The 27166-nt window shown below is 39.7% G+C and overlaps 1 protein-coding gene across 1 annotated transcript in view; it reads left to right on the forward strand.

The window, feature by feature from the left end:
• Positions 1–13175: 13175 nt before the first annotated feature.
• Positions 13176–27166, forward strand: part of LOC138626020 (protocadherin-16-like) — a 79008-nt gene continuing 65017 nt past the window's right edge. Inside the window, exons 1-2 of the mRNA XM_069707400.1 lie at positions 13176–13550; positions 19362–21182. Of these exons, the coding sequence (XP_069563501.1) occupies positions 19383–21182 (1800 nt within the window). The 5' untranslated portion in view covers positions 13176–13550; positions 19362–19382. The remainder of the gene's footprint in view (positions 13551–19361; positions 21183–27166) is intronic.

Here is a 27166-nt window from a genome sequence, read left to right on the forward strand (position 1 = left end):
TTGTTTTTTGATAGGAATTCCGGGATTTTGTAACTAAATTTAGGTTTGATAAGGAGTTATGGGGTTATACTCACGGCAAGCTGGAATTTGTTTTTATGGATGATGCTGCTTTATGGGCAGATTTTTGAACCACTGTGATACTTCAGTCACAGCTGTAAATTTGCAGAAGCCTCGGAGAAGGACATCTGACTTAAAGACTGATGAATTAAAAGGACAGCACCATGGTAACCATCAGTCTTTCGCTGTCCTCTGCTTCATACACAAATCCTAGTTTTAATGGTCTTGAAAAGGTTAAGATGGTAATTAAATTGGTGTGTATTTTAAACTTAAGAGATGGGTATTTAAAGCAAAATGTGATGTGCTGTCTCTTACAACCTGTCGCTGAATTACTACTATGGTGGGACCATGCTCTGTTGGATGAGAGAGGAAGCAGGAGTGGCACAGCTTTCCAGTCCATAAATGTTATGTTTATTTTTGAAGTTCTGGCCTGGTGTGCACCATTTCCTAAAATACCATCTCTATGAATCAAAATGGTGGGTGTACAAAGCCTGTCAGCTCTGACCTGGATGGTTTGGCCTTTAGTCCTGGGATGTAGGAGCAGGATGTTCATCAGTTCAAAGACATTTTAGCCACTTGTGATCATGTCAGGCCAAACTTCTTCCCTTTGGTGCAGCGAGAGAGAAAAAAAGATTATTTATGACATCAGTCTCTTCCATGCCACAATGTGCTACACCACTCAGCACTGATATGGAAAAAGCATGTAGAAACTGAGCAAAGCATAATTTGTTTTAATACAACCAGATATTTCCATTTCTTTAACACAAAAACTCGCTTTAGAGTTATATTCTTTTCTTGCTTCTTTTGGTGCAACTGTAAATCAAAAGGTTATACATTATACTTGTGTTGACTTCCTCTATTACGATCCCAGTAGCACAACTGGATAGAGGTGCTGGGTGGTTTCCAGAGAACTCTTTTCCGCAGCTGAAGCCACTTTACCATGCCTGTTTTCACCACAGTGAACCACAGGCCCTTCTGTGAGGTTACTGTGCTTCCGCTGTGTGCCTCTCAGAGCTTCCCCGGCCCTGCTCACGATAACACTACAGCCAACGCTGTTGAAGGATCAAAGATCACCTCACGCTTAACAAACAGCTAGACACTTGGCCTATCAGAAACATGTGGGAGTGGTTGGTTGCAGCTGCTGGTGTATGCCCACACCCCTGAAACAATCAGGATGCAGGCCAGATGTGGAGATCATCTCACGTAAGGTACAGATGTTTCTGTTCTTCAGAGTCAGTCACCACAGGGAGAAGTAGGATGCTTTCTGAAGTCCTATTAAATTTAGACTGTTTGTGCTGCTCCCAGATTGGGTTCGCTGCCTTGGGATACGCCACTGGCTTGTGGGTTGTCACTATTCGGAAAGCTGATTGAAAACAGTTCTGCATGCAAAATCTTATAGAAAAGAGCTCAAAAAAACAATGTTTTTTTTCCAAATGGGTGAATGTGAACCACTAAATATCACCTAGTCTGACCCTACTGATATACAGAGACAAAAATGTTGCAGAACTTTTTCATACATTTCACATAATAAGCACTTATATTGCAGTTCTAGAAATATAGTCCCTAAATCTAGTGCTTTTTGTCTAACACAGGACACTTGTAACATCCCATAACCTCTTAATGTCAAACCCTAGCAACTGTTCCACTCGGCTGTTTGCATGTGACACTTCTAAGTAGATGAAATATGTAGAAGACTAAAACATGACATGTAACATTCTTACTTACATTTCCAGACTTAAAAGAACAGTAGAAAGTACTATAAAGTAGTAGCAGTAAAATGTATATGTGTCTGTATCTGCATTATATTGTTGATTATCAATGTGTCAGGGTGGGCAAGCTATAGCCTCATACACAGAAATATGATGTGGTTGGTATCCATAACTCATTGATTCTTCAAAAGAATATATTTACACGTAAGGTTCTACACATTTAAATGTGATTTTGAAGGATAGTTTGCCATGTTTTTCAACATGTTTGATCTGTGCTCATTGATTAATCTTCAAGTCACATTAAATCATAAAATCTATACTGCCACAGCCCAGTTTGAGGAAACTCATCCAAACAAACTTTTCCCACACCATGCAATGTCTAATGAGAAATGTACAAAGACAGGTTTGCCTCAGTGTAAAGTATTGTACATGGTGCATTAGGATCCACTGTGGACATGTAAAGTTAATGATTCTTAGACACGAAGACACCCATTGAGTGATTGCGGGGTTGACATATTAATGCAGTGGATATGATGTTAATACCAGACCTGAGGCGGTCTAGAGAGAATCTTCCGCTCCTGGAGGCTCCCTATAGTGATTAGAAAAACACTTTGGTGGATATTACACCCTGTTATTCTTCCCCTCTCCTGTCTCTGCCTGTTCCCTCTCTCTGCACACCATTAAAACAACATCTTTGACCCAGGCTCACCGAGCATGACATCAGAAGGTAAGTTCAGCGCTTCACTGAACTTAACTCACGGTGAGTTCTCATCCCCCGTTCTCATAAATGCAATGGTTTTGTTGTGTACATCAAAGAGTGGTTTTCTGTTTGTACAAATTTGATTTTCCGTGAGTCTCTTTCTCCACTGTTCTCCTGTAATGTAGGCATGATGAGTTAGTCTTTTTAGAAGCACTTATCATGTCCTTGATGTGCAATTGTTTTTTGCTCTCAAATTTAGAATATCCTCCATTGTTGAAGTCAGATGTCTGCACTGCTTTTGCTGTCTCTCCACCTTCAGTTGTTCTTCTGCCTGGCGGTCCAGGAAGGGCCTTAATGTGGAACCATGTTAGTACCCAGAGGTCTTAACACTCAGGGGACAGTTACCTGAAAGAAGAAAGAAGATGTTGCTGTTAGTCAAATTGTGCTTTCATTGACAACCTTACTCCAGATATATCGTGCCAGCAGATACATGAGGAGAGTTAACAGGGTTTTCTTGTCAGTCAGTAGATGTGCTAGAGCAGTTCTTCCTCATCGTGATAAATCTCTCAAGCTTTTCGGCGTATCTATGATATTTCAATTATCAACCAATCTCTTGGCATATATTGCAATAAAAATCATCATTTAAAATGTAAGTCATACTATTCAAAATTACTTGCTTACTACTTTGACTTTGCTCTTTGTAACTGGTCTGTGACCTTACCAACATGCAGAAGCCAGCTGTCTGTCATTCATTTTGAGCCTCTTTCACACCATTGTTAGGTTAGGTTAGGTTAGGTTAGGTTAGGTTAGGTTAGGTTAGGTTAGGTTAGGTTAGGTTAGGTTAGGTTAGGTTAGGTTAGGTTAGGTTAGGTTAGGTTAGGTTAGGTTAGGTTAGGTTAGGTTAGGTTAGGTAGTTGTGATCATTGTGATCATACAGATGCTTTATCTGTTATGACAACCTTCCCATTTTGTTAATTATTTAGCTGTAGGTTTTTGGCTGCAGGTCCCTGAACTGCTTAGTAAGGGAATAAAGTGGCTTCTTGTGCTTCAGGAAAAGGATCTGGGCTCAAAACCTCGGTGAATCATCAAAGGGTAAAAAACGGATGTGATTATTTTTATACATCTGAGGTTATAAAATGATCTCTTTCACAATTAAAATGATTACGCTGGTATATTTATCTGTAATTTCTTATGTGAAACCTTGAACGTATATTTTTAGTTATGGACTCAGCAGCTGGTTTATAGAGTGCTACTGATTATAGAGTTTGTGCAAACCAATGAACATGTGTTTTTTTGACAGTGTCATAGCAGCTCCCCTCTTAAACATCTGTGCATGACGAACACTGCAACATGACATACTGATGTAGGATCTTCCCATGAGTCCTTTATACATTAGATTTACTCCCCATCACCTTTATACTTCATACCTCTTCTTGAGCGTGCCATGAATTTCATTAGCTTTACTATTTAGCATTGTTCCTAAACTTCTGACGAGCATTTATTGATTCCCAAGATGTGCCTATTTCACACAACAGGCTGTGTTGCATGCTACATGCACTGTTAAATTGGATGATTTAAGGCCAGAGATTATAGCTGACCAGCTGTCCAGACTCTCAGTAAATGGATGTACATGGTCACAGCTGTGTGTTACTGCCCTTTGATGTCACAATATTCCTGAGATTCTCACAGTATAAATTTGAGGTTAGATTCCTGGATTCAGCAGCTGAGCCAAGAAAACAAAACATATAAGTCTTTACAATTTAAAGGCTTTTCCCCAAGGACAAGCACACCATGGAAACCGAGGCCCATAGAGAATAATTTGTTTTGTTATTTATCAAACAGTCATATAAATCACTGCAGTGTATGAATGTGCCAGATACGATTCCAGCGAGATGTTTCTTCCAATAAATAAATCTTATCACTATGTAAATATCAATATTTGCTGAATACTTTCTTTTACTGTGCCCTCATATGGAGAAAAATGAGACACTTTATTATGAAAGGTAATCAGAGGAGTGTTGTCATTAATATCAATATAACAACAATAATATTGTTTATGAACCATAGTTTATGGTGCTCAAATTGTGGTTGTCTAATCCAGAAACTTACTTGCCCACTTTTAAGTTGGTTTTTTTTGGTACCCATCACATATTTTCCCAAATAAAATCATGTAAAATATAGAAATAGGTATTACAAATCTTTCCACCTTCTATGTTATACACAGTTGTGTTGTAGTCTTATTATTTGAATAATGACTTGTGCTCTTGATATTTGTATTCAATACAAATGAAAACCTTTAAACACATGCACATTTGAGACTTGAGGAATTTGAATTATTGAAAATGTATGGTTGTCAAAGATGAGCAGACATGCAGTACAGCAAGTGTATTAGACCTTAAAGTAGGATGTTGATATTGCCAAACTGTAGAAACCTAAAACGAACCCTGAGGATGAATATAGATCTGTGGGCCAGCAGGTTCCAAGGAGCTTCCATCATCACTGCACAGAGCTGATGAGGAATGGCCTTTAACTGTTCACGAAGATGCATAATTCCAGTGCATACTTCCTCGAACAGATAGCCAGATTCCCTGGACCTCTTATCCCACAGTCCTGGTGGGGGTTCTCCTCATAGCTGAATGATGATGACATTAGCATTCCCCTCTGTAGATGTGGACCTGTCTGTCGGCGCCTGGATCCACATAGTTTTTGAAAAACAACTCAGTATTAGCTCAATATAGGCTTCTGCTTTCGTTGTGCAGAAAGAAACATTACAAAAATAAATAAACAATTAGACTTCACAAGGCCATACTATGGCAGTAAATGAAGAAACCATGAAAGGTATTTGGTTGGGGTAATTCATACTTTCATCATGAAAGCGGACAATCAAAAATGTTCAAAGACAGACCAGGTTTCTGATTTGCAGGCTGTGGAACAATAACAATATATGTAAAGATTCCACATTGCTGTTGGCAAGATTTGTTCTTCTAATTTTTAGCAACAAATAAAAAAGACAGGAAAAAAGTGTAAATCCTCAGTTTTATGTTTTGGACCGGTTGCCATCAGAAAGCTGTTTTGTATTTGTATCTCCATGAGGAACCGTTTACCATTTCTAACTATTCAGCCCTGTTTCTTGTTATGTAAATGTTTGCTCATGAGCATGACCATATGGATCATGTGACCCTTGGACAAATTGTTGGTGAAGTTGGCAGCCTTGAGGGCCAATGCCTTATACCCCGCATAACACAACTGGCAGAACAACATTCTTGCACATTATGTCCTTTGAAAATGTAACCACAGCATAAAATAAACACACAAAAATCCTGCTGATACCTCGAACAAGAAAAATGTATGTTTGAACTATCAATGCAATAACATTGTTCAGAGGAACTTCGGCAACCTTAAATTACTTTAAAACAAATGACACTGACGCTTCTTCTGGACATTATACAGATCAGGTCAGTTTCTCCAAATCAACATGTCTCAAAGAGGTTGGCCATTCACTGTTTTGTTTTTTTCCCGAAATGTGGGTCACGGAAAACATTTTACAAATTGTTATTTACTATTCAGCTTCAGTATCTTTTCCCTGTGAACTGATGTTGATTGACAAGTTCAGATCTACGAGATTGTGCAAAGAGATGCCTTTTGGACCCCATAAATAAAGGAATATAATTTATTGTTGATAGTAGGGTGTGGGTCATTCATGTTTCCTGTGGAACCAACTGAAAGCTGCACATCTGCCAAAGAAAATGATCACAGCAACTGACTCATGGCAGAGAAAATAGTTTCCACGGTTATATATTATTTCAGTTCATCCTATCAATCCATCTATATGATGCTTTTAGTAAGCACCCTTTTTCTGTTAGTATTATTGGATGTGATCTGCTTGGGCGGTGAAAACATGCAGTTTTGATGGAGGGAGAGTTCAGTCAGGTTGCCATGATGAAATGGAGGAATTCCCTCAGGTTGCTCTGTGCTCACCCTGACAGTGATTGTTCACTTCAATGCCAAGTCTCATTGCAATGGTGTGTTTCAAAATGACAAACCAAGTAGAGTCAACCAATTCTAAACTTCCTCCTGTGACAGCATTGTGAAGTGTGGAGTAATGGGATTAGAGGCTTTTTCTCTCAAGTTGTTTTTTTTCTTTTCCTCAAAGAAATGATTGCTTGAGCAATTTAATTGTTTTGGGAATTCCAGGGCATCTCTCTCAATGCTGTGCATTCCTTCCCTCCATAACACAATGCATTCCTGGAGAATAAAAGTGATCTCCATCAGAATTAGTTAGACTCCCTACAATGACTCAGGAATTCCGTCCTGCAGGAGAACGACATGTTGGACCTTGTGATTGATAGTGTATTAATTAGAAAGCATTTGTCACTGAAGTGGGTGTCATTGTTACAAGCAAGACTGCTGTTAACTGGACAAAAGGCCCAAATGAGGTCTGATAGCATTTAGAGCCAATGAAATTTGCAGGATAGAGAATATTAGATTTTAATATTTTGGGATGTTGATTTAGCTTTTTAGGTCTGAGGTAATTAAATGAATTTTGACTCTTCAAGTAGCAAATATTTAATTCCAAATTGCATTAGTGATTGCATCCTCCAGTGAGAAAAATCATTTTCCTGACATGCTGAATTATTTTCCTTACTTACCTTTATAGCTTCCGTTTCACTCCTGGTTACAAGAAGAGCTCTTTTCTGTGTTCAATAAGGGTTTTTATTGATTTTCTCCTCAATTTGATTTATTTCCTACTTGCCCTAAGGCTCTTTTAAAAAACGTCATATATAAAATAATTGTCATTAACTAAAGCTGTTTGTACAATAAGCCTGTTATTTGAAAAAGCAGGACAACGGTGGCACTGCGTACCTTTTGATTGAACCCAGGATTAAAAAAAAAAAACTAAATAAATCATGTTTTGTCAGCTTCATTACACATCACGGTAAGAAGGCCAAACAAATTGTTAACGAAACATTAAACTCAATCTGAAACATTGGATATTCTTATTCTGTTTACTGTTTCTCATCAGTCATGACATATTTTATGTTTAACTGTTAAGGCAACCATTTGGCCTAAAAAAAAAAAAAAAAAACCTGTTCACTTGGAGAATCCCTGCCTCAGGTTGCAAAGTTCTCCAGTTTCAACCAGTAAAAAGCAGAATTTAAATAAAGATAAAGATACTACAACAAACAACATATCAGGACCCGAAATACAAGTGTATAGCCCTGGCTTTTTTTGCAGCAAAGTCTGTCTGCATACAATATGTAAAAGAAAAGCAAATACGTCACAGGCAACTTACTGGCTTTGTTGTCACAGAAGGCACGGAAAACATAATGTTGTTGTGGTTTGTGGGACTTTCTTTTTTTTGCCATTTTAATCCACCCAAGCTTTTACAGTGCAGGAAAGGTCTTTGTCTACAGAGCCGTGTTTTGTATTTATGTTGTCACGCATATTCACACCTTGGATTTGCTGAGCATAATCACATCTTTCCTCACAGGTCCCTGAGTCCTAACTGTCGAGGAAGAGCACGATGCTGCCAGAAGTATGCTTTGCCTCCCGGGTGACATTCTAGAAAAAATGACAAATGACAAACGAACACCATGTTTTTAAAGTCTTTATTCTTGTTTGGAGTAATAAATTATCTCTTCCCTTTGTCCATTGTTACAATGTGGAAAATGAGACCACAGTTTTAGACACAGGGAAAAACGAATTTAACAACTGAAAATTATTCATGATGGTTTGTGTAAACAGCTGCAAGAGAACATGGAACAAAAATGTCCTTTATCTGGCAGCTCAGACAGAAAATAATTACGTTTTCATCTGGCTGCTATCAAAGACAAGTTTGACCAGCAGCAGCAGGAGAGTGTTGGTAGGATCAGCTCTATACCACCATGGTAGAGGGACTTGAGAACAAACCTCTGAATTCTAAATTATGAGGAGTCTGTGGGCTTTTCTCTCAGGGTCCAGTCTGAGGTAACACAAGGACTTTTTTTTACTTAACATAAATGATTTATTGTGGCAAGTTTTGGAGACAGACGGCAGTAGTAAAACAAAGCAGAAATCTGTAAAAGATCTTTCAGATCATGATTAACCAGAAGATGACAAAGAGCTATGCCTTCCCAGAACTCAAATGAAAACCATCTGTGCACTCAATATTTAATATCCTTTAAAAAAAGATCATGCAGTGTGGGTCAATATGGAATATGTCAATACATACAACAAATGGACAAAGCCGGAGCACATATATGCAAATGTACTTTCATACAGTGCAAATTCAGATACTCAGATCTCAGGTTTCTGCATTTGATTTACACAATGTGTATCAAACATATTATGAACTTGTCCCATCCACATCTTTTAATGGAAACATTCAACAAACCAAAGCTCAGATTTCCTCAAATGCACAGCAATTTGGAGGAAATGGTCCACCAGTGCTTCTGGTTAGTGTTTTGTCTCAATGAGAGTCTACGTTAGACCTCTGCTCAAACACATGCCCAACCCCCCCCAAACATTCAACACAACCCACCTTAAAGACATATTATGTTGCTCTAGTAGAGCAGCAATGTGGAACCAGTATCCCTGCTGACTTCTGGTTTGCAGAGTATTTACATTTAATAAACATAAATTGATCCAGGACTTTTACAGAATAAACAGAATGTGAGTATGTTGAGATTACTTGTGCTTTAGTAGCTTCGGTTACAATGTATGTGCTGCTAAAATCTGTTTAATGGTTTTATGTATTGTGCAAAGTAATTTAAATTATGGATGCAGAAGGACAGAATTTTTAAAAAGTGGTGCCAAATTTGAATTACCTTTAGTTTTCTCTCTATTTTGTTATTTCCAACGTATGTTATGAATCACCAGAGATCATGCCCCGTTTCCGCAACTTTATTTTTTAAGGCTTGATAAAACTCAGATTTGTATTAACACGTGCTGCAAAAAGCAAACATTTAAAGGCTTTCCTGTTCACAAAAGTAGACTTGCCAACTGTAACAGAGACAAATCATAAATTCACAATTATTTAAAATGTATTGTAAATAAAATATTTAAAAAAGTGTAACATTGGTTTTAAAAAAGAAAGTCTAAAATATGCCTCCATAAAATAAAGTTCATTTTAATGTGAAATGTAACAGGTCACATGACCAAAGTTTACTGAAAGGCATGACTGTGGTACTGTGGGTCAGAACTCAACATGGAAGTGGAGTCAAGACAGACGACCCAAAGCGAACCTGATTCTACATGTGATCCTGGAAGTGCACAAGTTAACTGCTGCGGTTACTTTATAACTGTGGATAATGTTCGTTGATTTACATGGACATTGAGGTGCACTTTCAGGTATTTAATTTAATTTTGTCACGGTTCTGTTCTGCTGCTGTTTTTAAAAACTTTATTGTCACAAAAATATTCACAAACAAGACAGGGAATACATGAACAAAGACTTGGAATAGACATTGAATAACAATGGTGAAGATGTTACGGCACAATCTAAAGAGAGACACAAAACATAAAGGGGAGTTGGAGAACCTTTACTTTTGATTTTTTTTGGTGGTTTTCATGGTGTCTCCTCATGAAAATGTGAGAGAGAAACTAAATAAATCTTCAAAAGACATCTGTTTGATGTGTGGCCATTACTTTGAACAATAAAAACTTTGTGAGTGTAACAAACTCACCCCAGACATGGAGGATCTTCAGGTCACCTGCTGCACGAAAGAAAAATGGAAAAGAAATTTTAAAAAAAGGTGTCAAGAAAACCAAAAGTATTTCTTTATAACACAAAGAATTATTGGTTAGACGTACAGTTGAGTTTTATTCAGCTTCCCACTGCATTGACATTGCTTGTGGCAGCTCAATAATGATTGACTTCAGCGACTGTAGGGCAGAGCTTCATAATGTTTTTCAGAAAGCATTCATCAAATTCATACTTAATCTCATTTTATTACTTTCTGTGTGTCAGCTTGGATGAAATTTTGTTCTATTTGATATCAATTCCTTTGACAGAATGTCTTACCTTTAATTTTTATTAAACTTGATCTGTTTATTATTTCTTCTATGGACTTTCAGTGAGGCTAAAGGAACCAAGCTATGTGGTTTCCCCTCTAATCCATGGTCAAATGTCACTAAAATAGGCATCACAGAAAAATTACCAAGACCACAACCCTGTGATGTGGACAGCACCAAACCTCAAAGTAGAATTGCAGACTTATCCATCATTACAGCACCTTGTTTTTCTATTCATGGTCTTCGATGACTCACAGGAGGAGTCAAGACGCTCTAAATTCACTCAAAGCGCATTATATATTGGGCAATCTCATGCATGGAAAAAGGACATCAAAAATACAGTGAAAGTGTGAAGTTACCGCGGGTAAAATTAATGCAGATTAAGTTTTAAAGATGTAGACAGCCAAACAGGAACTTGAGAGCAAAGTTTTACTTTTCACTAATGATGCCATAAGGAATAGATGCTCCCCTGATGTTTGCTTGCTGTTTATCCACAGTATATACCTGAATCCATATCTGCTTGTTGTTTGTAAAACCATAAACAGATGCATCTGTTTGACATGTTTCACTTTTGGCTTCAGAATTTTTTTTCATCTTTGATAATTTATCAAAGTCAGAGTTGTCAGTTTTGTCCAGCAGGCATTTTGTCTGATTAGTGATGGTGACAGGATATTTGACAATCCATTGCCTTGTCAACAGACCACCAAAACTTTACCATGGAAAGGATATTTACAATAAAAGTGCATCCTGATAAGGCAAGAAATTTCACCATGTTTAATAAAACACATGGTGACAAACTGCACAGATATCATCTCAGTCATAAGTTTAGTCAACAATATGAAAAAGACCCACAGGTTATCTAAGAAAATAAATAAAAAAAACATAAACAATGTCCTTTGATTTCTTTCCAGATCTGCTATATATCTATGTATACTGCTACACGGACATTTAATAGATACCTTTCTTAGCGTCATATTTGTCTTCTTACTTCATTTCATGCAATGTGCAAAAAATATTTTGGTTGCAACATACTATTCAACTCTGTTTTTTAATTATTTTCATCCTTTGCTGGCTAAATTGCATATTATGCATAAAGAACAAAGTGAAATGTCACTTTAATTTCTGCTGTCTGTCTGGCATTGAAATAGCAACAGGTAGTGCAGATAATACAGATTATTGTCCCTGGATATATAGCTACAGGGTTTTCTGAGCATGTTGATTGGTGTGAGTTTCCCTCCCTTGCTCTGCTGTCACAGTCATAATGAGAAGCTGGCGCCGCTGGAACTCATTCCACTTGGTAATAGAGTCGTTCACAGAGTGAGAGTGGGGAAACATAATTAGCTCACCCGGAGGGAAGAAGGTTAGTCCATACAAATATTGTAATTGTAAAAACTGTAATAGGGATGACATTAAGAAAACTTTTATCATGATTTTTATTTATTTTCTAGTGCAAACAAAATAATATAACTATGTACTATTTATACTGACTTGTGTATGGTCACTGTATTTGGCTAATATGATTTTATTATAAATCATATGACTTCATTTTGTTTCACCAAATGTAAGTCAGTTTTAAAATGTTTCTTTATTCATGCTTACAAAGATCAATACACTTTGTTGCTATTCATCCTATTTATGTCAGCACAGCTGGGCCCCTCTGTTGTTCTCTTGTTTATAGGCTCTAAATGCAAAGTGACAAGGGTTTAATACATTTCAGAGCTTTCTGTGATTGATAAGAAAGTGAAGCAGAGTTATAGCTGCAACATGACAAGAGATAAAAGTGGAAGTTCTCTTGGGAGTTGATTGGAGATGTAGGCTTTGCTCCTTCCAATAGTCACAAGATATGACAAAAAGTTCCAGGCATGGTCTCTTTTCTGGATTTAGATGAAAAATATCTGGAGGAGGTTCTTGACTTAAAACATTTGAAGAAAAATGATCTTTGTATGATAGCTAGGCCGCCTTATGTTGCTGTGGTTTTTGTTGAGATTTTGTTGTTTTAGGTAGAAACTGAGCCTCATTATAGCACCGAAGAGTCTGAAAGTATAAGCAATTGAACATGATAACAGTTATTCATGCTTTTGTGTGTCCAGAAAGTTTTACACAAATTATTAGGGAACAGAAAGAAGTAGCACAGAGCCAAATCCGGCAACTAGGGGTGATGAGAGACGACTGTGTTGTTGTGGGTGAGAAACTAAAGCTCACAAAAGCCTGTGAAACTCAAGTGCTGATTTTTCTTTTTGATCCCCCTGAAAATATTCCAAATCATCCAGGAGGACACTATTTCAAAAGCATAAAATGTATACAGATATAATTGTGGCACTCAACATTTCAGAGATCCGGTCTATTTAGTTTTAAATCACACGTGGGCCTTTAGTGTGTGTCCATATAAATGCATATTATGGCAAAACATTTCTGGCCAATTGTACTTTATCACATTTTTCAGACTACTCAAACATTTAAAGTAACACTATGATAAGCCACGCAGATCACTGCAAGTTATATAGCTGATTTACAGTTCCCTTTTGCATAGGATGGTGGCACCAAAGCTCAGCATAACCTGGCCTGCCTCTCCACGGCCGGTGTGGTTCCTTGTGGTAATCACAGCAGCAGCAGCAGTAGAGCAGAGGAGCAGGAGGTTGCACTCTGTCACGTGTTCAATAAATTAGATTTTGGAAGCGGACATCCACCGCTCGGCCCCCACATCGTTTGGTTTCAGTTAGCGTGCGGCAGCAGTGAGTCTGCGACCAGACAGAGAGACAGAAAGACAGAGAGACAGACAGGCGGTGGATGCCGACAACTTGATAACGTCCACTAGAAGAGGACTGGAAAGTTTTGCAAGACACAACTTTGCATTTTTTACTTGTGATCTTTTCGTCTGACAAGAAATCGTTCAGAACTGATTTGGAGTTCAGCAAAGAAACGAATTGTGTGCAACGGGGCGAAATCTCCAGTCACTGGCGAAGAATTCAAGATTTTCCTGAGATGGATGTAACTTTAACTTTGTGCTTCGTCTTCAAAGGGGAATACTGAGAGGAATTTGGATACCTTGAAACTCGACTTGTCTCAAAAACACCGGAGAGGAACAGATGAATGTAAGTATCCTTCACAGCACAACCAATATCCACAAACTGATGTGTTGAAGTTGTCCATCAGTGCAGTCACACGTCTTTTTACTTTACAATTTAAACTCGGCGATCATGGCTGCAGTAGAGGCTTTCAGTGGTGTAAAACTCAGACGTTGGCCACTTTTTTGCAGATCGATGTTTAACTCAGTCGTGCCCAACCTTCTGTGGCGGTTCACTTCCACTACATTCATGCAACCTTACCTCTTTACCTTTTAAAAGTTCAAAATCGTTTTAAAACCCGATGCAAACTTATAGAAATGGAAAATATCATCATAAAAACAAACAAACAAACAAACAAACAAACAAAAAAAACAACAACAACTGCAATTAAATAAGCAATGTTTGAGTTGGTGTTTGCCGTTATTGCAAAAGATATACAGCGTGAAATGTTCTTGTGTTTTTGCCTTAAACATGACTGGTTGCTACACAGAGAAGTCTCGCTTTGCGCGCACACTTTGAAGAGCAGCCAAAAAAAACAAAATTGGACTGGCTGTTTTGTCGCACCTTATTAAAGCCCCCCTGAGACGGAGACATTCCTCTCAAATTGGTCAACCTACGGAGTTATTGTGTTGTCCTCCGAGTTCTGCTGCAGCCGCTGCGCCTTGCCTCCCTCTTAACTCCACTTGAACACATACCAAATGATTACCCACAGGTCGGCGCCGTTATTGTGATGGCAGACTTGTGTTCATTGACCGCGAATGGGTGTTTCTTTCCCTCAATTAATAAATTAATTAAATCTCCACTGGGTTCCATCAGCGCGCACTTTAGCTGTGAGAGTGATGGTTGACATGGTGCAGCTGCGTAACTCTGCAGCATTTTTTTTTCAGCTTCAGGCAAAACAACGACTGTGGCTCCTCCTTTCTTCAGTTTTTTTTTATTTTTTTTATTTCTCACCACCAATCATCATTTGGAGGAAGACGAAAAACTCCTGCTTTTGATTTAATTTGTTGCTGCCAGTCTAGAATACTTAAAACTTAGTAGTATTGAGGTATTCACTGGACCCTGACAGTGTAGCCAACCACTAAAGCTGAGGAAAATGTCTATTGTATTCCTTGCATCCATTCACCCATGCATTCATTTCTGTACCGGATTAGTTTTTGGGGAAACCTCAACTTTTTTTGGTGACAATTTCCATCAGTTTTTCTATTGCAGCTCCTCCAGTGTGAAACATGAATCTAATGTGTGCCATTTTTTTTTAAACAATGAGTTGAGTTCATGTCTATAACTCACAGGGAAAACAAACAAAAAAGCAGCACTGATGGATAAAACCAAAACTTGGACCTCCGCAGCTTTTGCAACAATCCAAGGATTATGTCATGAACCCATGGCGCAGTGCATGAAGTAATCATTTCACTGGTCTTGTCTTTGTACTGTGCATATGCTGTTGATGAAGCTAGTGTTCAAGACTCCTAAAAAAAGAATGACAAACACAAGATATGTTTCTCCCACTATGGCCACACCAGCACCACCCACCAAGTTTCTTGTTGCTAGCATTTCTGAAAATTGCCTGGATGTGGTTTTAGTCATGTCCTTGCAGTGTCGTCATCAATGAAGTAAGCCAAGTGTATATCAACCATGGGCTTTTGAGGCTGTTGTGCCAGAAGACTGTCACCTCTGGAGTTCATTTAATCATTTGTCAGCAGACTCTGTCATTTATAATAAATCATCTACATTTATGCTGAAAGCAGGAAACTTTTTGGGATTTTTTAAAAAATCCCGATTAGACATGAGAACGTGTGACTGTTCACACATGAGCTGAACTTTTACCTTAGTTGTGGTGCTGTTGTTACTCTTTGCACCCCTGCTACTGTAACCCGATGCACATGTGTTTTTAATGATGCAATCGCTAGTACTGCCCGTGCAATGTCAGACGGTGTCATCTTCAAAGACATTAGGTGTATGTTTTTTTTATCTGGAACATCTTACACAAACAGCTGAACCAACCCATGCTGCTCTTGCTGTGGGAAAGAGATGATCTCTCTTGTCACGGACCCTCAGAACCCTCACCGTGAAAAAGTATAGCCAGTGTGCTTTCCCAATCCGATGTTTGTTATGGCCGTGAAGTGCACACGTATCTGAGGCCCGTGATGGCTTTTCCTGGCCCTTTTTACATGCCCGGGGACTGAAGTTTCAAAGACTAATGCAGGGCACAGAAATGCGGCGCTTAGTCTGGCAAACATTCAGAGCATTTCACTTTTCTTTGTGCTAAGCCTGTCATCCTCATGTCCAGTCAATCTGCAGTTCTGTCTGTGGTTTCCATTATGGCTCCATTGAGCCTCAAGCAGGCTGGCATGTTCTCCAAACCACAAAAGTTTTCTTTGAGTTAACTGGAATCATGACATGGAATTAGAAGCTCATTTTACGTAGTCTGTCACTATAGTAGTCCCGCTTGGCCTGTTGGTGGTTGAAATGGTTTGGTTGTGTTAATTAAAGTAGTGCAGCTGAAGTACTGTATTTTGGGGTCATGTTTTTTATGCTTTTGATGAATTGAGATAGATTTTAGCCAGTATTTAGGCTGAGTCTTCCTAGATCAGAAACTTTAGTCAGATCAGGAAAGTGCCTGATTGACTTTTAAGGGATTCAATCTCAAATATTGTGCCATGTGGTTTGAGATATTAGCCAAAGACAAGTATTTGACAATTATTCAGTTTCAGGGCTATTCTCAAACTATGTAATCTCAGATGAAGTAATATGACTTGGCTGTATGATCTATGGCAAATCCACTGTTTTTATTCTCTTGTTTAACAGTATCTTTTGCTCGCATTGGTAAAAATTTTACCGTTGGCAGTCTTCTTTAATATAGGTAATGAATCATGGAGAGGCAGCAGTGTTTGTTTAGATATATTGCCTGTTTAAAGATTTGCCAAACCAAAGGCCTGCCAGTCTTGATAGCATCACGAGAAAGAAAAATAATATAATAGTTCACAGAAAACTGAAAAGCCAAATAGGAATAAGCAAATGTATTTTCAGCTATTAAGTTAATGTCTTACACATTTTGCCAAACACGATCTCGACAAGAGTGGAGAGGAAAAAGCACCGCCCTGATGTTCCCACTGTTCACTGCTGCCAGGGATTTTGGTGCCGATTCCAGTCATGCGAGCAAAGTACTCCGAATGATATGCACAGTATTCAAACAGAGGTTTAATTCTGCATGTAAATCCTACAAACCTTGGATTTGGTCGGTTGACTTAGTTGAAAGGATTCAAAAGAAACTGGGTCAGTCCTGTAGTAACTGCTAACAGTGAGGTGTATATATGATGTGTCACACACATATGTAAGTTTTAACAAAAAAATAACCTCAATGAAGCTCTAGCGACGTACAAATTAAATATCTTGGTGTCATTGTTGAAAGTACATGGGGGTTAATCCTCTTGAAGTTACATCATCTTAACAAAACTCATTAACAATGTTTAACAACCAGTATAGACGGACTATTAAGTGGGACAATGATGCAAGGAAAGCATTTGAATCCAAACCACAAAGGGATTGGCTGACTAAATGCAACAGCTTTCAACCATCATCAGCTTTTCTGAACTGTTTTTTTTTTCTTGCTGGATTGATTTCCTTGAAGCCCTATGCACAAATATGTCCTGCCTGCGAACTGGCTACTAACTTTCAGACATGAAACTCTCAGTGATGGAGGCCTGTGTGGGTGGGCGACAGTGTTAGTTATATCTGGTGAACGTCTTAGCTTTAAAGTGTAGAAATTTCTCTTTAACTTCATGGAGTCTTTTCAAACCATATGTCCTACTTAACCTGGTATTGTGCAATTAGGCTACCCAACTGTGTCTGCTATATCCATTAGGCTCCGCCGCTCTGCAGAGGCCCTCCGCTGCAGCTCAACCAGAAAGTGCATTATTTCAGTTGTGGCATTTGGTCCAAGATTCTGGCCTTGAAAAGCTATCCTTTGTGCTTTGTTGAAGTTCATCCCCAGTGTTGCAGTAAAGTAAATCAATGCTGAGACTTTAAAGTGCTGTCAAGATTCTCAGCCTGTCATGGATGTGCTTATGTTTTTTTTTTGCCAAGAACAGAGCTCACAAAAAAAAACCAAAGTAAGGAATGTAATGGTGAATTTGTAGTGCTTGACTTACACAGAATGGTCCATTCATTTGCAATTATTATGGTCTCTGTGAAAGCATTATGAATTAGAATGCCACACATTTGATCCAGCGCTCAGTTCTAGTATTGACCTGTTAAATAAACTTGAACTGGTAACGCATGAGGGAAAACATGTTAACAACACTGATTCTTTTGTCCTATTTCAAAACAAGGAGTGCTCAAAGGTGTCTTACCACTCACACTTAAGTTGAATTCAAAGCGATTTATGACGTTAAAGTTAGCATCTTCAGTGTTGTGGGCTCCAAATCATGGCAGACTGAAATAAGCACTGGAATCTTGTGTGCTTATGGCCAACTTCCAGCAGACCTCAATTACAATGCTGCAGAGCCAGAAAAAGGGAAAGAGGTAGACTGCATGGAGCCCTTCAATTCTGCTGTACTACTGTGTCACTCAAACACAGTGGTACCGCCGTGGCTAAGACAGATCGCCACACTGCGTTCAGGGAGACATGGGAGGCATTTAGTGCACACACACACACACACACACACACACACACACACACACACACACACACACACACACACACACACACACACACACACACACACACACACACACACACACACACACACACACACACACACACACACAGAGGATCTGCATACTCTCACCACAGATACACAGATGTCCTGTGGATGTTTCCTTGCAGGAATCATTTAAACCACTGGGGGGAGCCTTTAAGTGCTTTCACAAGAAACTAAATTCCTCAAAATTCAAAACACTGTAATGTTCCCTAATATTTCCCTAAAATTAAGGCAAAATTTACTTTGCAAACAAGTCAAAATAGTTTTGAATTACACAAATTCAGACAGAACCACAAGCAATTTGAAGCTGTACTCTTTATTTAATAAAACTGACACAATAAATTTTTGTGTGCCAGACACTTGGTGGTTTTGGATCATTCTGCAGATGATGACAGACTTGTTGAACAATTTCCACATTGCTCCACAGTGTCTTTCAGTCTCAATTACACATTATCTGCCGTGGTGAGGATCCATTGCCAGAGTGTGCCTATTGTTTACGCAAAGAATTCGAATATCCTCGCTACTTTTAAATGTCAATATTTGAATAATTTTTTTCCCCTTGATTCAATATTCAAACTGTTAATTCTGAAAAGATGGATAGATCTGTTGGTTTTGGGAGTGTTAAATTAATTAAACGGTTCTTGGAGGAGTGTTTTAAAGCTGCTCACTCCATGAGAGTTAAATGTGGTGGTAAATATTAAATCCAGGACTTCAACTCCCAGACTTACTAGAGAGTGTGCTGCTATGGTGAACACTGGGTAGCCTGGCAAATGAGATTCTCGCACCTTTTTTAATTAGAGCTGAATAGCGACAATCAAAGACTCCCTGTCTAAGGTGGTATGCTGTGGCCTGTGGTTTTGATGTTTCTTTAGCAAAGGAGCGCATTCTGGTATGTCGGAGGAACAAGGTGTTGACTTACTAGGTGAACTAAGAAGTGTAGGAAAATGTTTTGTGCTGGGCCTGTTGCATGTGGTGTGGTCGGGAACAGTACCAATAAAACATATGGGAAAGTGTTTAAGGCACATACCTGTTTTTCTTGCATTAACTTGCTCTAAAAATAATACACCTTTTCTTAGTTTCTGCTGTTGTGAGATTTTGATATTGCTCAGCTTTTCCTTTTTTTTTTCATCTCCAGGTTTAAAGAGAAAGGGCCAAAATGAAGACAGCTGCCAAGGGCTTTGGGAAGTCTATAATGGATCCTTTGCACCGTGAGGGTTGGTGGAGCAAAAGGATAGTGCTAATGGTGTATGTGGTCTTGGAGCTTGTAACGGTCCACTCACCCGTCGTCCTGGGGACCCTTGAGCTACAGCTCGATGAGGAACAACCAGCAGGCACAATTGTAGGTGACATCAGTGCAGGACTTCCCCCTGGCATCACAGCATCTTTGTACTTTATTTCAGACCATGAGGGCACAGGAGTGGGCAGCGATTTGGACATAGATGAAAGCACGGGCATTATTAAGACCGCCAAGGTTCTGGACAGAGAATTGAGGGATAGATACAACTTCATTGCAGTAACCATGACAGGTGTGACAGTGGAGGTGACTATCAAGGTGAATGATATAAATGACCACGCCCCAAAGTTCCCCAGAAAAAGGGCCACGTTTAAAATCCCTGAGCAGACAGCTATCGGCACCAGGTTTCCTCTTGAGCCAGCTGTTGACAGTGATAAAGGCCATCTCACAACACAGGGTTACCTAATCAAGGATGGAAATGTTGGCCAGGCATTCACCTTGGAGACCAGGAGGGGAAGCAATGAGGTCCTCTATCTTGACTTGGTGGTCAATGCCATTCTAGACAGAGAGAAAAGATCTACTTATACTCTGTCTTTGGAGGCTTTCGATGGTGGTTCCCCCAAAAGGACCGATCAGATGACATTAGATGTCACTGTACAAGATATCAACGACAATGCTCCTGTTTTCAACCAGAGCCGCTACCATGCTATAATATCAGAAAACCTCCAACCAGGAAGCAACATCCTGCAGGTTTTTGCCACAGATGCAGATGAGGGAGACAACGGAATGGTGCTTTATGAAATCAATAGGAGACAAAGTGACCCGGACCGCTACTTTGTCATAGACTCGCGCACCGGCGTCATCACGCTCAACAAGCCGTTGGACTTTGAGATGAGAAGAGTCCACGAGCTGGTGGTCCAGGCGCAAGACAACGCGACCCATCCTGAAGTGACCAATTCCTTCGCCACTATCCACGTCAGAGACTACAACGACAACCAGCCCACGATGACCATCATCTTTCTCAGTGAGGATGGATCTCCCAGAATCTCAGAAGGGGCACAGCCCGGCCAGTATGTAGCCCGCATCTCAGTCACTGACCCAGACTATGGCGAGTATGCCAATGTCAACGTGTCCCTAGAGGGAGGTGATGGAAAGTTTGCCCTGACCACGAAGGATAGCATCATTTATCTCATCTGTGTGGATCAGATTCTGGACCGGGAGGAGAGAGACACCTACGAGCTGAGGGTGATGGCGACAGACTCGGGCACACCTCCTCTCAGGGCCGAGTCCTCTTTCATCATCCAAGTGACCGACATCAACGACAACCCTCCTCTGTTTGACCAGCCAGTGTACAGACAAGTCATCCCTGAAGTGGTCTTTCCAGGCAGCTTTGTGTTACAGGTAACGGCTCGGGATAAAGACCAGGGGCCCAATGGGGACGTTAGCTACAGCATCCTGCAAGACCAAAGTGCTTACTATAGCTGGTTCAGTATAGACTCTGTTACGGGCATCATCACCACTCTCTCCCAGCTGGATTATGAAAAGAACCCTAGTCCCAGTGTAACGGTGGTGGCCACCGATGGAGGGAAGCCGCCCCTTTCCTCCACTGCAGTGGTAAACATCGTACTTCAGGATATAAATGACAACGAGCCTGTTTTTGAGAGAAACTTCTACAATATGTCCATTAAGGAGAACATGGCACCGGGGACCTGCATTCTTGAGGTAGGACATTTTCTTTGAGTTTTATTTCATTGAAAAGTTTGTGAATTGATTGTTAAATCACCCACACTGAGTCCATGAAAGAGTCCGTCCTCAACTTGGGGATAGTTGTGGAGAGCATAATGAATTGAACTTTTTTTTTTTAGACAAATAGGAGAGTTTGTTGAATTCCGTCATTCCGCTATGAAGACTTATCTTTTTGAATCGGAAAGCCGTTTAAATCGGACGGTGTAAGTGAGGATTTACCTGCAACTTTCAGCCAAGATGACCTCCTCTTTGGCTGTTCTCTTCACCTCTCAAAAGGTTTCCAGGGTAACAGAGGCTGTGTAAAGTCCTCTGTCAGCAAAGGCACAAAGGGGTTTTCACATATTCACAGGCAGAGACAAATTTAGGGCTTTATCTAAAGAAATAGTGTCACTTCACTCTGAAAAGGCACCTTAATTAGGCTTATTGAGCGTGAGAAAAAAATGTCCATAGGTGACAAGATGAATTAAAGTTCAGACAAATTACAGCACCCCATGTCGCTGCGGTTTTGTTTCTTTAAAAATATTGCTTTGTCAAGTTGTTCTTGGCCATCTTATTTAAAAGACAGCAATTACAAAAAGAAAAAGAAGCGTATCAGGTGTTAAAGCCATTCAAGAAGTTTTACACATCAGCAAAGCTTGTGTTTCTTTTTACAAGTATAAAAGTTCATATAAAATCTATTTTGCAAGTGTCTGCAGTAGTATACCATGGATCAAGGAGTTGGATGTAGAGTGCAGTCCAGATGGAGGGCCCAGCAGATGAGATCTTGGCCCACGGTTTGGCTGTGGGACATGGAGGGGTGAAGGGAGACGCAGACCTTTCTGGGACACTTGGCTTGAATGTAGAAATAGAAGCTATGAGGGCTTAGAAAAGAGAATGTACTGTAACTGATTGAAGAATTTGGAAAGTGAACCAAAGAATGATTTCAAAAATGTATGTTTTGGAGAAGTGTAAAGCTCTGCGATCACTGTTTCCAATACGGGTTGGAGTTCATGTTTTATGAAAATATGTGGAATATGTTTACTTTCAATAGATTTTTGAGTTTTTTTTCTTTCATCTGTATTGCCTACCTTACTACCTGCTCTCAGACAGTTCGTGGATGAAATGCTTGATCAGTTGGCTTATCGGGTGCAAGTTTGAAGTAGCTCTTCAAAGCCATTGCTCTCTGGCCTCCTTTGGGCCCGCGTGGTTGGTGCAGACGTGTTTGGCCGACCATGTGAGAACAGACTGCTCTTACTTAGGGTGCCAGCTCTACATCCAAACATCACAGCAAGACATCTAGTGGTTGCCTTTTTTCTCTGTAGTTGAAATTCTCACTGTCCCCCATTTTTCTGTACACAATGCTGTCCAAAAAATTTTGATTGAAGAGGTTTGAAGCTGCTTTTTAAAAAAAAAAAAAAAATTTTTTTTTCTATGCTGGTCACCAGCGCAACACTTATTATTATAATGTAGTCTGGCTCCACAGTGCTGAGCCTGTGATATTTTGTCACTTTCTGTTAAACATCAATTGGTTTATGGATGATTTCATAATTAGATGTGTGGGGGAAAAGATAACTAAAAATAAGGACTTAAGCCTATTAACAGCAATCAGTCTTGTAATTCAATATGTAAGATCTGCTGCAAAGAAAATAGGTCATTCTTGGGAGTGGAAATCAAACATGACATGAAAAACAAAATTTGTAAAACTATGAGCTGCGCTGTGGAATGTGTTTCATGAGGCATTAATTCCATCCTCTGTTATTAGTTTTCCAACTGTGTCCAATTTTACAAACTCTGGATGGTGTGGAGGTCAAATATAACTGTTGCACCTCAAATCTGAGGCCATTAGGAACCACAACACCATAATTTCTTGCCATAGTCTTTGCATGCATATATTTTATCCTTTTATTTTTGATGCAAATTATGTTCTCCTTCTTGATTTTGCATCTGTTTTACACTTTGAATTGCAAGCGTGTGTTCTCCCAGGAGGATCTTTTACACTGTGTCATGCCATTGTGCATTTTCAAAAAAAAGAAGTAAATAGATGAAAAATTTAATTATTTCACAGTTACTTAATTAGGGCTGTTAAGCAGGGGCTTTTGATTCTGACATGGAGAAGAGGAATAATACAAGGTGTTGTTAAGGATAATGAGTGTCCAAATTCAGTCAAATAAAGCATGCTTGTCTTGGCTTTGAGAGCTAGCCATTCATTCCCTATGTGTTATTTTACTTATGAAGTAATGACGCTTTTCTGTTGGTTATGTCAGAATCTTGCACTGGGGAATAATTTACACCTCATATTATTGTGTTTTTTGGTGAATTTGGAGGGCCTCTGAACATAATTGTGCCTCTGTCTGTTCTGGGGGGTTCTTCTGGCTCCAGCAGAAAGGCGAGAGGGGGTCTCCAGGCAGCTGAGGGGGAAATGAACCCTGACAGGCGCTTGCATGAGTGGCGGAGGTGACATGCGTAGGGGGGCTTCCTTGTCTGTCTGTTGGTCTGGCCATTTCCAAATTCTTATCTGATCTCACTTCATTTCTCATTAGCGAGGTGTGAGGATAGGCCAGATCTAATTTTTAAACCCACCTCCCCCACGTCCATGACAGAATGGACCACTTGTCATCCCTACAACCCCCTTTGCAACATGAGACGAGCAGTGATTGCTGCGATTGAAGGAGCAAAAATGTTTGCCATCTTCCTTTCTTGAACTTGTTACTTAAACTTTTGTATTTCTATGTTCCTTTGCAGCCCAAAGTGGTTCCCGTCCTGATGATGTTTTGGCAGCCTTTTCACGAAACATAATCTCCTTTTGAAAAAGTATTTGTGATATTGTGCAGGATTTTTCTACTTTGGCTACAATATTTTTTTATACAGCAATGATATAAACCTGCATATTTTTTGTGTAGATTAGTATGCGTACAAAGTATTTTTTTCAGCAATTTGACTTTCAGCAACGGTAAAATATATTCATTATTTCACACTGAATTCTTTTAAGGCAGCCTAGTTGAAAGAGGTACCTCAGTGAAGTGGCACTCTAAATCACTTCTCTGTTCCTGCCAACATAAAAGCTACCAATCCACGTGGGGGAAAAAGAGCACTTATAATTGCCCTGGAGAGAAAATATGAATGATTGAAATAATGTGTTTCTTTCACACTAGTCCCTTGTAGTTCCCACAGTTTTTTTTTTTTATACTGGCCACCTACAGTTAACTGGTAGGCATGTGCTAATAATGCAGTGTTCAGTACCCCAAGACACGGAGTCCTAAATCTGCAGTGTGGTCAGGACTAAGGTTTCACTGTTTAATTGAAGTTGCTTTTGTTCTAGTTTTCTCTGTGGAAAGGCTTCATTGCTGAATTACACGTTTTTCACAATCTGTCTTTATTCTTTTGTCTGTTCCCTTTAGAATAGACTCATTATACTTCATATCTAAATTTTTTTTATTATTTTTTTAATTTTTTTTTATATTTACTGATAGTAAATACATCAAGTTAACTATAAGTGAGATTTAGCTTGTAGCAAAAATGTGTTTGTTGTCATCTCTTTTATTTTTAAAACAATAATCTCCTATATTTTTATAATTGAACATTTACATTATGTAGCTTTCAGTGTTTTAGCTGATACTTTTAAATCACTATCACATTTTCCCAGGACTTTTCAACGTAGTGCATAAAAATTACTCATTTTGACTTGAACCAAAATTAAAGTTCTGCATAACAGCCATGTAAAGTGCAATGAGTTTTTTTTTACTGACAGGGACACCAGACGGCTCAATCACTCAGGCTACATATATTTCTAGATCCCCAAGTAAAGATTTTCTGGAGTATTCAAATGAGAGTTCATCTTTTTGAAAATAAGTGCGACCAACTATGAAGATGAGGGGAATTGCCAGTTTTAGACTGATATTTTGGTACACAAACCATGTAATCAATTCTCACCAGACATTTTTCTGGGGATGGTTTGTGTCAAATGAAATGTTCACTTGTCTGTTTTAATACCATACTGGCCTGTCTCCCCAATGAGACTGGCTTAGCTCGAGGCAAGTTGACTCTGCTTATGGTCTCTGTTCTGTTTCTTTTTCCTCCTACTAACTACCAAGCTTCACTGTGGCTCTGCGGTATAACAGTATTTTCAGGGAATGGTAAAATTGCAGGAAACTGGATGTGCTACTTAATGTGTTTGTGAATGTAATACTTCCTTGAACACTTACTCCTGGGCCTAGCTGGGGCAGTGAAGCGTACATAAACACTGATGTACATCTGGCTGGAGTGTGGGTGTTCAGGTCAAAGTTGCTGTGCTTGAGACAGCTGAGCGCATATTATTATGCTTAGATGTCCATCAGCGAATCCACTGCCTCTTTCTTTCCAACAGCATGGGAAGAGGAAAAAGTTGTGATGAAAAATGTAATGTTATATGGCTGAATACAGACGCTAGGAGGAAATACTGTTCATTTGTATAAAACCAAAGCTGTGAAACTAAATGGAAGGAACACTGCAGCTTTTACGGACTAAAAGTGAAACTTATGTGTTGTACTGTGGGAGGGCTGCAACTAAAATTCTGACAGGTGCACCAGCCAGTGATATTTTGAAAAACATGCACTCAAAATGTGGGTGTTGGCTGTTGTCCATGATGCGAGCACTGAGTGTTAAAGCAAAACTTCAGAGCAATGATGCAGCCACATGGCCATAAAGCCAAAGTTGTTAGGGATAAAAGCCCTCTGGAGGGGTTTCCTGCCCACATCTGGCAAGGAAGGAAGATGGATTTATATATTCCTCTTGTGGGACACGAAATTTCATTAATGCAGTCTGTCACCCAGACTGTCTGCTGCAGGTGAGGCAGACCTCTGAGCACTGCGGCCAAGTTTCTTTTAAAGAGTGTGTGAGTGTACAGAGAGAAAGAAAGAAAACAGTTGAGAGTGTCCGGAGGGACGCTCGGCCTCTGGCAGCTGTGACAAAGCTCCAACTCAGCATATGGATCCAGCTGTTGATCCTTATTTTCACATCTCTCCTCTGAGTCTGAGTTGGGATATTACTCTTCCTCTGTCATTGTCTGTGTTTGTCTCTCTTCACACTTTCTGCCTGAGCAGACTTCTTATCTTTTCCCGCTTCCTTTTCCCACACTGCTGTGGTCCCCTTTGTGATCCAATTACACCTCTTCACTTCCCCCTGTTTCCCTGCGGAGTGATGACATGTGGATCAGAGCAGGTGAGAGCAGCACATCTGCCTGCCTGGGGATGCACAGGCCTCCCTGTAGTGACACAAACACATTGCCTTGCGGGTCTCAGTCAGATCAGGCCCAGGCTTATCTACAAGGAGAGTAAATTGCTGACATGGTGAAGTCAGACTGCAGGTGTGCGTCTTCGTAGTCATGTTGTCACAGTGTTGCGTTCGGGGACGAGAGGAGCACTTTTGTTTGACCTTTGTAAATAGAGACAATTACTCACTTTTCGTTTTCCTTTGAGACAAACGGATGGGGAGGGGCGTAGACTTCGACGCTGACTGTGATGACGGCTGCCAGGCCTTCTGTTCTCACAGGCATTGGTCCTGCTGCACATGTGCAAGGCAGTTGGCACTGCTAAACAAGCTGGGCATCAGGAAGCATCATCTGCTCGTAATATTAATTCTGTTCCAAAGCAAATCTGTGCTAAATCATCCATGCCGTCCCCTGCTGTCCATCAGAAGCCACCAGACTGGAAAGCAGACGCTAAGTGACGTCTTGCCAGGTAACAAAAATCAGTAACCAGGAGACGATGGATTCCAAACAAACGGCAACAAATCAATTTTGGTGTGATGATGACAGGCTGGTATTGTAATTGTAGATAGCAGTTGCCAGCGTGTTGAATTTTACATTCATGAAAAAAGTACCTCTTCCTAGAAAAGCATGCATATATATATACACAGCCCTAAAATATCTCAACCACAGAGCAAATGTCTCCATATCCAGAACTTGACTGTTACAAAGAATGCGTTGCTTTCGCCTGCCAGCAACC

Source organism: Brachyistius frenatus, unplaced genomic scaffold (genome assembly GCF_029030835.1).
Source record: "Brachyistius frenatus isolate BFR_SWC_R1_liver_20210118 unplaced genomic scaffold, ASM2903083v1 Contig_68, whole genome shotgun sequence".
NCBI lineage: Eukaryota > Metazoa > Chordata > Actinopteri > Embiotocidae > Brachyistius > Brachyistius frenatus.